The sequence below is a fragment of the Aristolochia californica genome, unplaced genomic scaffold (assembly GCF_029961685.1).
Source record: "Aristolochia californica isolate CCGP_79_NKW_82.1479 unplaced genomic scaffold, dmAriCali1.0.hap1 SCAF_7, whole genome shotgun sequence".
NCBI classification, from domain to species: Eukaryota; Viridiplantae; Streptophyta; class Magnoliopsida; order Piperales; family Aristolochiaceae; genus Aristolochia; species Aristolochia californica.
The window spans coordinates 4947200-4962865 of NW_027182268.1; the positions used below are offsets into that span (position 1 = coordinate 4947200).

General features: G+C 37.8%; 1 protein-coding gene across 2 annotated transcripts; it reads right to left on the reverse strand.

Annotated features, from left to right (window-relative positions):
• Positions 1-165: 165 nt before the first annotated feature.
• On the reverse strand, positions 166-14298 carry LOC137936180 (dihydrolipoyllysine-residue acetyltransferase component 2 of pyruvate dehydrogenase complex, mitochondrial-like). Of its 2 annotated transcripts, none has more exons than XM_068780744.1 (20): positions 14138-14298; positions 13617-13695; positions 13232-13319; positions 11792-11889; positions 11612-11700; positions 11483-11523; positions 10164-10219; positions 10010-10084; positions 9773-9865; positions 4097-4300; positions 3849-3921; positions 3541-3638; positions 3361-3446; positions 2323-2398; positions 1724-1791; positions 1571-1637; positions 1370-1465; positions 1159-1261; positions 867-962; positions 166-437 (listed from the first exon to the last, which is right to left on the reverse strand). In XM_068780744.1, the coding sequence occupies exons 2-20, from the start codon at positions 13653-13655 to the stop codon at positions 367-369; spliced, it is 1617 nt and encodes a 538-aa protein (XP_068636845.1). In that variant the 5' UTR covers positions 13656-13695; positions 14138-14298; the 3' UTR covers positions 166-366. The 2 variants fall into 2 exon arrangements, with proteins under 2 accessions (XP_068636845.1, XP_068636844.1); XM_068780743.1 differs by having other exon boundaries at positions 4058-4300.
• Between the last annotated feature and the right edge of the window lie 1368 nt (positions 14299-15666).

Genomic DNA, 15666 nt, shown 5'->3' on the forward strand with positions numbered 1-15666 from the left:
CCTCCCATGGGTCAACACACTAGGGTTTATTCATCATACAAGATACTATTCACAACCTCATTCCCCTTAAATATGAAGAGCATCAACATATACATTAACACAACACACACTAAGGGTCTGTTTGGAACCCCTATATAAGAAAAGAAAAGAAAATAAAAATAAAAATTTGACCATCAAAACGTTGCAATTGCATTCCGCAAAGATTATGTCACCCTCAGTCAACAGGAGCTTATACACAGAAGTTTATGGAGGAAAGGGATTTTCGTTAGTTGCTAAAACAGAAAAAGGGAAAACTTGGGTTGCATCTCATGCCCATTTTATGGATCAAACCTAGGTACAAAATTGTACACAAATAATTCAACCAACCTACAGCAACATGGAGTGAGGATTCTCGATGTAGCCCTTGAATGCTTTCAAATATTCTGCTCCAATAGCACCTGTACAACATCAGTAAAACAATCAGGAGTGTTCATAAAACAGATTAACAAACGGGAATAAGCAATCTATGATAATGGAAATGCTCACAGATTATTATTTTCACATGAAATATACAGACAGATACCCCTTTGACAAGCTATTCTAGTAACTTTGTAAGTAAAATTTTTAACTTAAATGATGTGACAATTTTTGGCTGTACAGTTTTTTTTCCCTCTACTTCATATAGTTTCAATATGTTTCCTCCTATTTCCACTCCAACATAAAAATTCAATCAACTAACAGTGACACAGCATGTACAAAAAGTATTTTTCGATCTGGTGCAAGTGTAGATACTAATGTTCCATTAACAAACCACAAATTAAAAGGTAAAATCAGACATGCATGTCAACCAAGAATCAGAAAAGACTGAAGGATGAAAAGATACATACCATCTATTACACGATGGTCACAGCTCAATGTAACCGACATGAAAGAGCCAAACTCATATTGATCTGGACCAGCTCCAGGTATCACTCTCTTTTCAGCTGTTGCAATTCAACAATTTCACCGATTAGATCCAAAGCAATTGAAGGTCCCACATATGTGAACAACGAAGCAAGAGAATCGTGTTGCAGTTGGCAATAAAACTCAATTTGGTGATGCAAATGGTTGATCTAACAATGAAATTTAACTAGTTTTAGAAGTGTAATATCAGTATGAATGAAAACCGTGTTGCTCTACCAGATCCCACAGCCAAAATTGCTGCTTGTGGAGGATTGATGATGGCACAGAATTGCTTGATGCCGAAGGGGCCTCCCAAGTTTGATACAGTAAATGTGCCACCCTACAAAATGGTGTTGCTTAATTTATCAGCATGATAGCAAAATATGTGCTGGCATGGTATAACAGAAAATAGATGGAGCAAATGTGGTTCACAAGTGGACCCACAGACCTCATAATCTTCTGGCTTCAGATTATTTTCTTTGGCCTTCTGTGCCAAATGTTTCACCTCATCAGCAATAGCAGATAGGCCTTTCTTGTCTGCATCCTGCATCATATAGAATATTTCTATGTCATACGGATTCTTAAGATCTCAAAGGCAGCAACTTATTGAAGAAGAAAGTGATTAAATAAATTATTTGCCCATTATTACCCTGATGACAGGGACAAACAATCCGTTTTCTGTCTGTACAGCTACATTGATACTAACACTGTGATATCTGAAGAGGGGAGAGATTGTCATCGATGTTAAATTAGGAAGAGTAGGTTAACTAGCAAAATAACAAGACAACGTAATTAAACTCACTGTCTGATGAAATCATTCATCCAAGAGCTATTACATTGAGGAACTTTTCTAAGAGCCAATGCAGCAGCCTGTGAATTATAATAGTTCCATCATAAGAAAAATCCATCAGGATTCAAAGAAAAGAATACCTCAAACTTGAGTAAAAGCAAAGGATATCCCGACAACACTTTCATTAATCTTGATAAAACTGGGTCCTCAAATTTCTGAAGTCAAAATGATTAATGTACTAGACAGATTCCGATAACCAAGTACCAGTAAAGGTAGTGGAACTCCCTCAAGTTTAAATCAGAGCATAGGCCTTGGGAATAAGTATCATTAAAAATGGGAAGGCAAGAACAGTCTAAAAAGCCAAGTGACCTGTAGGATAACCTCTTTGAGTTAATCGATACACACTACCGAGGGTTATGCTTGTGCCAGAAGACATAATGATTTGCAGGTTCATCAAAAAGATGGAAAGATGAAGGAAAAAAATTTCATTCTCTGTAAGCCTTTGTTTGCCTTCACAAATGGGCTTTCTGCCAAAGGGCTCAACCCATAGATGCACAACCAAAAAAAAAAAACGAAAGAGAGTCATACATGAGATCGTGTAAGAAGCAAACCTTTATGACGAGATCATTAAGGGAAATCCGCTTCCCATTAGAGGCCTCTTGCAGGGAATTAAGTTGGCCCCTTAAACTGAAGAAAGACCCAGGTCAAGAACTATTAAGCAATGAAAAATTAAAAAATATTTATTTTTAGTGAAAATAATCTCACACAAGTTAATGTAAAAATCCACTTTATTAGTTGGAAAAAGACTTTCAAACTTCAGCTAGCTATTATATGATGGTCCGGGCCCAATTTTAGCACTTACGTATGCCTTCACAAATTGGGACAGTTCCATGCAAAATAATAACCAATTAGTCCGCCTACTTCCAAATTTATAGGCCTAAGAATTTCAAGCAATAATACATATACCCCACGATAGCACCCCTACTCGACTTCAAGCCTAGTAGAATAGCAAGCCAAATCTGCCTGATGTTTCACATAGATGAGGTGCAGAGCAAGGTCTGGACCTTAGTTTTGTACTATGGTAAGTTCTGCCAGGTTCCAATCCAACATGACTAATCAATTGCCTACTTCTAAACTTATAAACTCAAGATCTTCCAAGCCTAGGCTGGTGACTTTATCCACACTAACACCCTCACTGACACTGAGGCCCTATAAAATAAATAAGAGTGGCCTAAAACATGGATTACATGGACCTAGCGGAAATCGGGCTTGGACTTAACTTTAATACTAATAAGTTCAGCTGGTTCCATCACAAGATGACCAGTCAATTTAGAAGGCCTACTTCCCATTTATAAGCTTAAGTGTCTCCAAATCTAACTGATGTGGGCTTTCACAGACTTAACTTTGATACTAATAAATTCAGCTGTTTCCATCACAAGATTATTTGTCAATTAAGAAGGCTTACTTCCCATTTATAAGCTTAAGTGTCTCCAAACCTTAACTGATGAGGAGCTTTCACCCATCACTAGCAGTCTATCACTTAATGAGAGGAGGGAGGAAGGGGGAGGAGTCTTTAGGATGGGAGAGGGAGAGAACAAGCAGAGTAATAGTTATATAATATTTTAGATAGAAGATGAGTTTGTACTCACTCCATTAGTTTGTCTGTACGTGTATCTACAGTCAAATAATAATGGGGAATAGTCTGTTTTGACAGCAGCAATCTTGAAGCAGTGACCTGCCATAAGAAATGGGATGAGCACCAAAAATGTTAAAATGAATAGCAGCCTGCTAATCAATACAATAAGAAAGTTTTCAAAATGACTAATTACTTTTCTAATCTGAGAAACTGGCATGTCAGAAAAGTCTAAGGCTTGTGCTGTTGTAGTCGCCTTGGCAGAAGGCTTTGAGACGCCCTTCGCACTTGAAGCTGCAACATATTTATAAGTTCAGAAAACCAAGAACAAATAAATGATCTGACTTTAAAAATAAATAAATAACTGATCAAATAAGTCTTCTTCCTTTCTTCTATGCATATAGTGAATAAGTTTACACAAACAACTGGTCCAAAAAGATCCATCATAAAATCATACAAGGTGATCAAAACTACATCTATGTACATATGTCTGGGTGACTTTACCCAAATAATCTTCAATATCCGCCTTCACAATCCGTTCATCAGGACCAGTACCTTTGATGCTGGAAACAGGTACCTAAAATAAAATAAAATTAGAATTTACAACATATATAACGCATAAGTCCACTTGAAAATATAGTCAGTTAAAAGGTCAACACCTAAAATAATTATCTCAAGTATCAGCAATTAGGCTGATGAAATGATTTGCTCACATTATGATCTTCTGCTAATTTTCGGGCAGCAGGACTCACGAAGATACGATCTTCTTTTCGAGGTGTCTCATCCACTGCTTCTGAAGTTTTAGTTGGCTCTGGAGAACTAACAGCTTCCACCTCTTTTTTGGATGGTGGGGCAGAAGCAGAGGCTGACTCTTTGGCTTCTACAGCAGCTCCATCAGGTTTGTAATCCTTGAATTTTGCTATATCATCTTCTTCTTCGACAGTTATAGCAATGACCTAATTGAGGAGAAACATGAAAAGGTCACAACATCAAAGCATTGTTTAACCTGAAAATTTTAAAATTTTCTAAAGCTTATCGCACTTTCAATTAATATTCCAATAAAAATAGCTGATGATAATAGAAATCAACCAATATGCAAAAGGACTTATGCCGAAGTATGCAAAGTGAACAATCAGGGTACTACAAGTGTAGTTATGCATGCTAGAAAGATAGAGAATATTTATCCAGAACAAGGACAAAGACACTTCTAATCAAAATGCCAGGCTATGAATTTCCTATGCACTCATCCCAAAGACTACAAGAACATTTTACATTTGCTTCATTCATTGCAAACAAAGGGACAGCATGAGTTGATTGTAAATTCTTAACCAGCCAATAATAATATTCCTAACCAGTCCTAGTTAGCTTAAACTGTAGGTAGCAAGACCTGAACCCAACCCAACAAGGTGACAGCACCTAGATTTTACACTGGAACTAAAAGAGATTCATTCACTAGTTCCTGCTTCTATTGTTTGTCAAAAGAAAAACTATAGAATCCACAAATCTGTGAAAATGACTTATACCTAATATAACAATGATTTTTTAGGAGGAACGAAAAAGATGAAATATTCTTCATTCCTCTCGTAATTTTTTGCTTGAATAATGAAATTTCTTTTTAATCAAGAAATAATTTCCCCCTCCAATCCCTTTTTGCTTTTTTTTTTTTTTTTTGAAAAGTAGGTATATATTAACACAAAGAATTACAAAGAAACTGGGAATAAATCCCTAACAACAAGAGATTGAAAGGTTGCTCTTGACTTGGCGAGCACATCTGCCACTAGTTAGTAGATCTTGGAATGTGAGACCAAATACAAAAAAATTGAGAAACAATTTCCCAAAGTGAATCCCAATGCCGCCAAGGGGGGAGGGGAGGACACATTTTCGCACCAACCAATTACCACCTTTGAGTCCCCCTCAATGTGGAGAGGACTACAATATTTGCCTCGGAAAACGATGAGCCCATTGAGAAGACCTTGGAGCTCAGCCGTTGTTGAGTCAACAATGCCTAACGAACCAGCATACGACAAACACTAATTACACGAGGAATCTGAGATAACACCCCCAAAACCAGCCATTCCAGGTTTACCAAGAGAAGAACCATCAAAATTTAACTTTAGGAAACCCGGCTCTGGGGGAGTCCATTCTTGCATGACCAGGGTCTGGGTTCCACACCGCATCTTTGCGATGATGCTCCAATTATCACGGATAGATGAACCAGCAAAGGAGGAGAAAAACTTCTTCGTAAGGACACTAAAAAGATGTGGAAAATTACACTAAAAAGGGCCTTTTTTGAAACAATAATGTCAATGTTACTTTCAATTTAGGCACTAAGAGTAATTCTGACCAAGCACTTACATCTGCAGTCTCTACGTTTTATAGCAAAAGTCATATTTCTAATTTCAGTTTACAAGTTGAGTGCTTAACAAAATACAGGGAGGGAGGACACCAGAATCTCTCACATTCTGACTTCTTTAAGCTTAATTCTCTCTCCCTAAATCCTTATCTTTGCTTCTCCTCTTTGCTTTTTGATCTTTAACTTCAATCCTTGTTATTTCCTATCACTTTTTTTATTTCGCTTTGAATGTTGCCGAAGATCGATCTCACTACTGAACCAACACAACCCAACCCCTCCCCCCCCCCCCCCCCCCACGTTGAGCCAAATGCCCAATCCAAAATATCTAAAAAACTGGTTTTACCTAGAGGTATTATCATTGTACAAGTCATAGATATGAGAAAATGCTGAATGAAGTTACGCATGACAATGAAAGAGCCAAGAGATAGTTAATCTTATGGGCTTACTGCACTTATTTTATATCCTTATTCTTTATTTTCGTAAAAACTTGTTAAATTTCTTTAAATGTTTATTCAGTTTGAGTTATTACAATATTTAAGAAAGAAATGAAAAACAGAAGGAAAAAAATTGAATGCTTTTCCTCATTCTAACCTACAATTTTTTTAAGACAATACATGGAAATTATTATATAAGACTAGGTTAACATAACATGAAACTATTATTTTCCAAACACTTGGTCTAGATGGATGTATTGTCATCCATATACATAACACAAATAACAGGATACATTATAGTTGCAAAGAAGTCAAATTGAAATAAAAGCTGGTTAAAATGAATATTATTACTTGGTTCCAGACTAAAATAATCAAGCTATTTGTTAGAGAATACTAGAGTAAGAACTCCCTCAGTTCAGACAACAATATGCATAGATAAGCATTAACATGGATATCTATTGTTTCAATACTAATCAGGAAAATATGGATGTGATGGCCTTGGAGCTGGGTTGTCATGCCAAATCTCTTGCCGCTGCCTATCTTGGCCTCCCCCTCTTCTTGGCTAGACTTGATAAGATTCTCTGGAATCCCGTGCTAGAGCGTATGGATCGTCATCTTCGTCTTGGAAGGGACGTTTTTCTCAAAAGCTGGCCGGTTGACTCTTATGAAATCAGTTCTAGCTGGCATTCCCTCTTACTTCCTCTCCTTCATCCAGTTCCCCATGAGTGTCGTCCAGAGGATGGAGAAGCTGATGTAAAACTTCCTTTGACATGGGCTGATGCCGAATTCAAGTATCATCTTATCAAATGGGGGGACCTTTGTGAGACACAAGAAGGATGGTGGCCTTGGCATTAGACCTATAAAGCATACTAAACAAGCCCTGCTTGCTAAATGGTGCTGGAAAACAAACAACTGCAGAGGTGCTATCTAGATTCCTATGGTTCTCCATAAGGCCAGAGCTAGCATGAATGTTTTGTGGTTCGGTGATGGGAATATCCAGCACCTCTCCCCCATTTGGCAAACAATGTGCAGTCTTTTCCCTTGATTCATGGTGCCTAGAAATTTCAGGTTGGCAAAATGACAAAGTGAGATTATGACATGACCCCTGGGCTAGCTTGCTGCCCCTAAAAAATCTCTTCCCCAGAATTTTTTGGCTCTCGGCGTTGCATCGTGCTCTTTTTTATCAGGAGGCTGAGGATGCTTCCACATCCTGCATCACCTCGATGGCCTTTATATCCCAAGACACCTTGACGATCTAATCATCTGGACGCTTGATCCTAGGGATGAATTCTCAGTATCCAGCTATTTCAAATTACTGGTTGACAACTCCCTGAATACCACAAATTATGCTCCAGCTGCGTGGAAGATATCCACCCCTTGCAAAATTAAGTTTTTTATCTGGAGCTCACTGCACGAGAAGATCCCGACCTTGGACAAATTGAGGAAAAGGGGTAAGCCTCTTCTAAACATCACTTGCAAACTATGTGGCTGCATCGACAAATCTGTCAACCATGTTCTTGTCCACTGTCCTTTTGCTTGGCAAGTTTGGACCTTTTTCCTTAGCCTTTTTAGCATCAGCTTCTGCATGCCGGACTCCTTGGCGAATCTTCTCTCTCAACTCCCGGTCGTTCATATTCCAAAGAAAGGCAAAGACATGCTGAAGACCTGCACTGCCTATTTCCCCAGGATGATTTGACTTGAGCGGAATCGTCGACACTTCCTAGGCAGCAGCTCTTCCTCCAATTCAGGTGCTCATCAAGCTTTCAATAACATAATTACTGGGCTGACCAGCTTGCAGCCCTTCCAGCATATTGAAGCGGGTCTCATTAGGAAGAAATGGGCACTGATTGCCTCCCACACCAAACCAAAGCATACCCAGATTGCCCCCTCCTCTTGGGGCTGCCTCAAACTAAATTTTGACGGCAGCGCTTTGGGTAATCCAGGCCCGACTGGTTTCGGTGATATCTTTCGGTCCAGGTTGGGCATGGCCCTTCTTTCCTATGCATGTCCCCTCAGTGTGGCTGACGCCATAACAACTGAATTGACCTCTCTTCTCCATGTTCTTCGAATCTTCAGCAAGGGGATCATTGTGCAAGGGGACTTCCAGCTCGTTATCAATTGGTGCAAGAACAAGACTTCTCCCCCTTGGTGGATCCGTCATTTGTTTTTCGAGGCCATGGACCTAACTTCTAGTACAAGTTCTTGGTTTCATGTTTTTACATCAGCCAATAGCTCGGCTGACTCTCTTGCCAGAGAGGGAGTGACCCTTCAATCTCTCATTGTTAGGAACCCTCCTTCCTAGGTCTTGTAATACTATTTCTAGCTTTTTGACTTAATAAAGAACATCCTTTTTAAATAAATAAAAATACATTGATATCCGCTGAGTCTTTTTTTTTTAACCCAAAGACCCAATCTCTCATTGTTAGGAACCCTCCCTCCAATAACTCACACTAGAAGGTGCCATTGAGCCAAAGACTCACTCGAATAAACTTTAATTATGTAGAAATAATAAATTATGACTTGAATGACACAAAGTCATGCTATTCCAGCTTCTTTCATACCTTGGGTTGATTTGGAAATAAAAATCCATGTTAAGATTGAGTAAGGTCACTTATTAGAAAGAGAAAATATTGAGTAACGTCAATTCATCAACCTTTCTCCAGCCTAATATTTTTTAACCCAAAAAAAAAACATGGGAATAAACCAGCACATCTCATTTGCTAAAATTTAGCCTTAGAGGTATCCCTGCTTTACATAACTTGCCACTGGTTAACAAATTTCAGTTAAAACTTACATCACGATAGATATTATTTTTTGCCAATTGAGAATAGAGATATGATTAACAAAAGTAATGAAAGAGCATTTTCTGTTAAGCTGAATAAAATAATTCTAGTCACAATGGCCCATTTAGGAAAGAAAGTTGTTAAGTTGGGTCCAAGACCCATCCCAAAATGACTAGCGACCTTAGGAAGCCTCTTTCTCAACTAATAAACTCAAGATGTTTGTACTCACTAATCTATGTGGGACAATTCCTTAACACTCCCCCTCACGTGTAGACCCTCTTTTTGTGGTTCTACAAGTGGATATTTAGGAGTAGGCAATTTAGGTGTAGGCCCTTTTTGTGGCTCTACAAGTGGATAGTTTTAGGTGTAGGCCCTCTTTTGTGGCTCTACAAGTAGATAGTTTTGGTGCAGGCCCACATATAAGTACCTGCTCTGATACCATGTTAAGCTAGGTCCAAGGCCCATCCCAAAATGACTACCCACCTTAGGAAGCCTCTTTCTCAACTAATAAACTCAAGATGTTTGTACTCACTAATCTATGTGGGACTATTCCTTAACAAAATTTATATCAAGATTAACGTAAAATAGAGAGTCCATAAACTACCTTAAACTTTCGATATGTCAAAAGTAATGAAAGAGCATTTTCTGTTAAGTTGAATAAAATAATTCTAGTCACAATGGCCCATTTAGGAAAGGAAGTTATTGCAAGATTTTCGGAAAACAGAGAGTCCATAAACTACCTTAACTTTCGGTATGTCAAAATCCTAAATTTAAAGAAGAAAATATGATAATCTTTTATCCTAGGAGAACAAATGAATCATGGTAGCTTGATCCTTGGTATCAGAGAGTGAATCATACCTCACCAACTTTTATGTCTTTGGAACCATCTCCACGTATTATCTTAGCAAGATATCCCTCTTCCATACATTCCATCTCAACAGTAGCTTTGTCCTAATAAAAAAAATTATTTTGAAAGATGACAAAACCAAAAAAACTACATAATAAACATAAAACAATTAAGACATGTCCCTAGATTCTTTCACAAAAAAAGCACTAGATTTGATAATAAGATGCTTCTGGAAGCTGGACTTGTACCGTTTCCACTTCACAGAGTACTTCACCAGGCGAAACTTTATCCCCTTCTTTCTTCAACCATCTAGCAATATTTCCCTGTTCATATTCAAAAGAACTAATATGCGTTAATTTGAAATACGAATGCGTGCTTCTACATGATTGAACAGGGAAATACCTCTGTCATTGTGGGAGAAAGAGATGGCATTCCAATCTCTTGGTGTGCAGGCAGTCCTGTGAAAAAAGAACCATAGTGTGAGGAACACTGTTATGGCATAGACCTTCCCATATCAACTATAACCAAAGCAGAATGGGATAAGTATATTATGTGGTTTAAATGTCAAGCCTAGAACAACTGAGTTCACTCAATACATGGCATCAAGTGTACATACATCAGAGGAAATACACCATTAGTCAAATGCTCATGTTAACAACTAGGAAATAGAAGCCATTGTTAATTTTTTTCCTAAGAGAGATAAATTGCCTGCATAAGACAACAAAAAGCCTCTTATATGGGAACTATAACAATCGTGTGCAACAAATAATTAGTTGATAGTTAAGAGAATTTACATATGGTGAAAACATCGGGGTCTAATACATACTCTAATGTGGTGATACAATTGGCTTACTCGGGCTGCAGTTCAAAGAAAGCCAAAGTCAAAGGATTACTGGCTGGTATCAAGCTATACAAGTAGTATTTCAGCAGTCACTAATTGTAGGAGACAGCAGTAGTAATTGGTTGGGTGAGCAACTCAGCAGCAGCCCCATGCAAATTAAGGCACCTAGTTAATGAGACCATGGACATAACAGTTGAATGGAGAATAGCCTTGAAAAAGGTCCCAAGATCAGTGAACATGGAGTCTGATAGACTAGCAAAAGATGGGGCTTCCAGAGATAAATTTGGCCTTCAGACCCTTGCTTTAGCTTTAGTTCCTTGAGCTGTTTGTATTTTATATTATACCCCATGTTGTAACACAAATTCTTAGTTGATTGATAAAGCTATCACTGTTTTCAAAAAAATAATGGTGAAAACACTGACATATTATTTCTCTTTATAGAGAAGGTCTGGACAATTCATAAGACGAGGATAAAAGCAAAAGAAATAAAGCAATATTTAGCATGCTCTACAGATGCAAAACTGGGTAAATCTTCAAAATTCTGCAGTGGATCAAGATTCCTCAGAAGAAGTAGCAAATTTTTCCTAAGAAAAAGTTAAAAGTATAAAGGAAAAGAAAGCAATTGAATACAGAGAGACTATTTCGAACCACATGAGAAACCTTGACGGAAGAGATTATAAAGCCAATCAACAAAATGGCCATGCAACAGGTGCTGCCATTCAGTAATGTGCATATAGATATAAAGGCAGTCTTTCAAAACCAAATTAGTCTTTCATTGTCTGGAACAAAGAAAGTCAGGATGGGAACTTGAGACCAACCAAATATGCAGAAAAAAAAGAGCCCACCCTGATCATGAGAGAGAGAGAAGCATTAGACATACCTGAATCAGAAGAAAAACCTCTTTTTGGTGATGTTTGAAAGCTGACAACAAGAACAAAAAATTCACATGTTACAGTATTAATGACTTGGATATTGTGAAATAACAGACAAATGAAGCACTTAAACAAACCATGACAACATATGATTAAGCCCAAGGCCGGTCACTGGGTTGCCCACTTTCATTGCTGCCCTAGGCGAATAAGATTTAAAGATAGAACCCTGCATAATTGATATACAGTTAGATAGGCATCAACTCCAAATTCAAAAATCAGTACAGAAGAAGAATCAAATCCAACAACAATTCCCACACCTTGAAGCTGAAGCTATTAACTGTCTCAGGAACTCTTATATCAAGAGGGACACTGAGTTCTTCAGGCACATACCACGGTCGTTGAGATCGTAGAAGTTCTGGAAATAAAAAGTGTTTGCTTTGAAAGCCAGAAACAATACAAAAATCTACTAGTTAACAAGCAAACTGAATGCCCACTGCACATTTTTAGGGAAAGCTTGATCATTGACAACATTTTAAAAATGCAAGTACAAATAACATAGGCAGTAGGATTGAAACACCAGGACCTCAACTAAACTGTTACTACAAAGGTAGAATAAGACTGAACATTTTACCAGGCTGTGCCAGATATTTTCTTCTACATTAGAGCTCTTCCAGCAAAGAAAAGATCTTCAGCATGCTCTAGATACTTAACTTTTCTTTCTGGAATTATCATACTTTTGGAATGGCCATATATAATTTGCCAGTCAATGAGATCACAAATTTAATGTTGAAGATCCTTATGCAATGAAGCTTAAGACACAATTTTAGCAGTTGACCAATTCAACCCAAAACAGAATTATTCATAGAGGACTCTTGGAGAGCTGAGTAACCAATGATGGTAGCTGAAGACATCCAAAAACTAGTAAGGAAGAAATTTATACAAAAAAATACAACAAACTCTATGCAGGTAGACTAGCCTAACAAGCTCCAGAGGAAACTATCCCTTATCTAATAGAAGCTCAATTGTCTCTGAGAATTAAATGGTAAGTTTGTGACCTACTCTTAAAATTTGGCATCAAATAGATGAGTGAGAGCCTCCAAGAATCAACATAATTGCTTCTGCATGTTACAGAAGAGCAGTAGTGTTGCCTTTTCAGCGTTTATCTTAATTCCCATCACATTAGTTCATATTTGATCTGTCATAGTTGGAAAAATCTATGAGGGAAAAAAAAAAAAAAAAAAGAATCCGGTTATTTTGTGGCCCCACATGAAATTCATTACAAGATTTACGCTCATTTGGGGAGTCCAGTCACTTATGGAACTTCTCCCATGACTTGTAACCAGTCTATCACAAGTTTATGAAGTTTATCACCCTTTTTGAGCAGCATTTGTTTTCTGTTTAGGTGAACTGATTTGGTTTAAAAAATCATGGACTCTAAATCAATCCATTTTTCAGCATCATTTAAAAAAAAAATAAAAAAAAATCAATCCATTTCTATCTTAACAGTGTACCTACAGATTTCCCTTCCCCATCTTTTTTTACCTTAAAATTTCAAACTGCAGTCATTATCCCTTCTACATCCACATCAAATGTTTTTTTTATTCCTACTGTAACGTCAAAAGACTATATGATAACCTAGTTCAAAATACAGGAGGAGGTTTGCCTGCTTCCAGACGCAAGGAAAAATGCACAATAAGCAACTAAACACTAGATGCTTCTTTTTGAAGAGCCAAACACTAGAAGTGAAAACTACTTACTATCTGCTCCATTTGCAGAAGGATCTGCACTCTTGGAAAAGCAACGGATCAGGAGGGTAGCATCTCGTTGCAAAATACTTTGACCATTCTGTATCCGGAAAAGGCCAAATGTCAATTAAAAACATCAATAATTAAACTTTCAAATGCAATAATGAAGAGAACACTACTGTTTGATCATTTTAATGTATAGCTTTGACTTTGCCGACCAGAAGGATGCACTGCATCCCGCCTTAAAAGCACTTCATTTATATCCAAAACTTCACTTCCATCTTGTCTTTAGATACTGCACTCGGAGAAACAAGGAATACTCTTCTCCAACATGGAGAATAAAAGAAAGGTTGATTTTAAGAAAAATCGGGAGAGAGAAAAGGTCTGTAGAGTTTACCTTTCTAGAGTGGCCGAACAAATGAGATGCACGCATCATGATCTGATTCGTCTTTGAAGGTCAGACAATACCCGCAGCTCTTTAAAATATGGGAAAAAAAAAAACTAGAATCATGAAAAGATCAAGATTGATATTCAATGGAACCACACGAGTTAACCCAGCTTTCCTGATTGAGAATCGAACTGCAATCTTCATCAAAATGACCTCGAAACACCAAAAATATCACGTAACAGCAATACTTCAAAACCGAAGTACTACCCACGTCATAAGCATAAATTCTAAAATGAACAGCTAACTTTCAAAACATTTAAACCCATTCAGGCGAAGAGATCCAACCAAGAAAAAACTGACTGACACAAGCGCAAGAACAAAATGCCATCTCAAAGCAATAAAGAGAATTAAAAATACAAATATAAACTATATAAACTAGAATCAGAAAAGAAGAAAAAGAGAGTGGAAAAACGAAGACGGAACAAGAGGAAATGAGCCATAGAGCGAGAAGAGGAGAGAAGAGAACAAACCTGGGGCAGGTTTTCTGAAAGTTGAATGATCAGGGAAGACGCAGCAGCGAGTCGTGGACGATTAGTACTCCCCTTTTCTACTCCAGTATTCTGGAAATAGGAAGGCAGCCCTCAGAGAACAATAGAAGTACGAAACGGAAACTGATGAAGAGTTCCTTTCGCTGTCGAGACGCCAGTGCTTGTGCATCTGGTACAAATTTGTGTATTTGTTTCGAAAAAAAGGGGAGGCTTCGAACCGAGCCGGCTCGATGAAGGGTTCCTTTCGCTGTCGAGACGCCGGTGCTTGTGCATCTGGTACAAATTTGTGTATTTGTTTCGAAAAAACAGGGGAGGCTTCCGATCGAACCGGCTCGCGAGCGGCTCGAGTTTAGCTCGAATTCGGTTCGATATTGTTTATTTGTTTCGAAAAAAAGGGGAGGCTTTGAACCTAGCCGGCTCGTAAGCGGCTCGAATTTGGCTCGAGTTCGGCTCGATTCAATTAGCTTGAGCGGAGTTCGACCTCTGAAATCGGCTCGTTTACCTTAACGAACCGAGCTCGACCAAAGCCAGGTTCGATTTTTCAGCTCGCAAGCTAGCTCGAAGTGAGTCGGGATCGGTATCAGTAAGGGGGGGTGGGGGTGGGCGGGAATCGAGAGCGTGAGCAAGAGGGAGGGGGGCAAAAAGTTTTCCTCCCCTCGTCACCGCCGTGCCCATCCCGTCGACTGTTTTTGTTATCGCCGCTTCCATCGCAGCCGTCATCCCCGACGACAAGTCCTCCCTGGCGTCGTAACCCCCTTCCCTCCGTGTTGTCTCGGCTCTCGGCGGAAAACCTGAACCAGTAAGTTAAGGGGAGAAATAATCTCCCCCCTCCCCCACGCGAAGATGATCTCACATGTGTGAGATTGTAAAGTAAAAAAAAAAAAAAAAAATTTTCCTTAAACTCTCCTTCCTCATAGCTCATGAAAAAAATAAAAAATGCATTTTATAGAAATAATTTTCTATGAACTATTAGTGTCTCATGTTTTTTTAAAATATTTTTTTAATTAAAAATTCTTATTAAAATTCATATAATTTTCTAAGTAAGATTTTCCTATCAAGAAGGGGTAAAAAACTGTATAGAAAAATTTTAAATAAGTATTTAACAGTTGATGCTGTAATGCTTTTAGCGTGAAGCAATTTTCATTGCAATTTTATTTTTGACATTTTATTTAATTAAAAATTTATCGATAAGTATAATAATATATTAGATTGATTATTAATTTTTATTTATTTCCCTAGAAGAGGCAATAAAATGTCCATTTAACTTTCCTAAGAAAAAATTAAAATATTTCTTGTAATTTTCTAATAAGTCACTAATAGTAATAAGATTTTATATAAAGATTTTTTTGGAAATATGTATCATAGGAAAAATACTTCTAGTTTTTCCTATAATATAAATTTTCATCTAGGGTCACTAAGGAGGCCATAGGAAATTTATAGCCAGATTACAAGCTAGACAACAATTGGAGTAAAAAAAATTAATATTGGTGCATTTTAATCCATTATTGAAA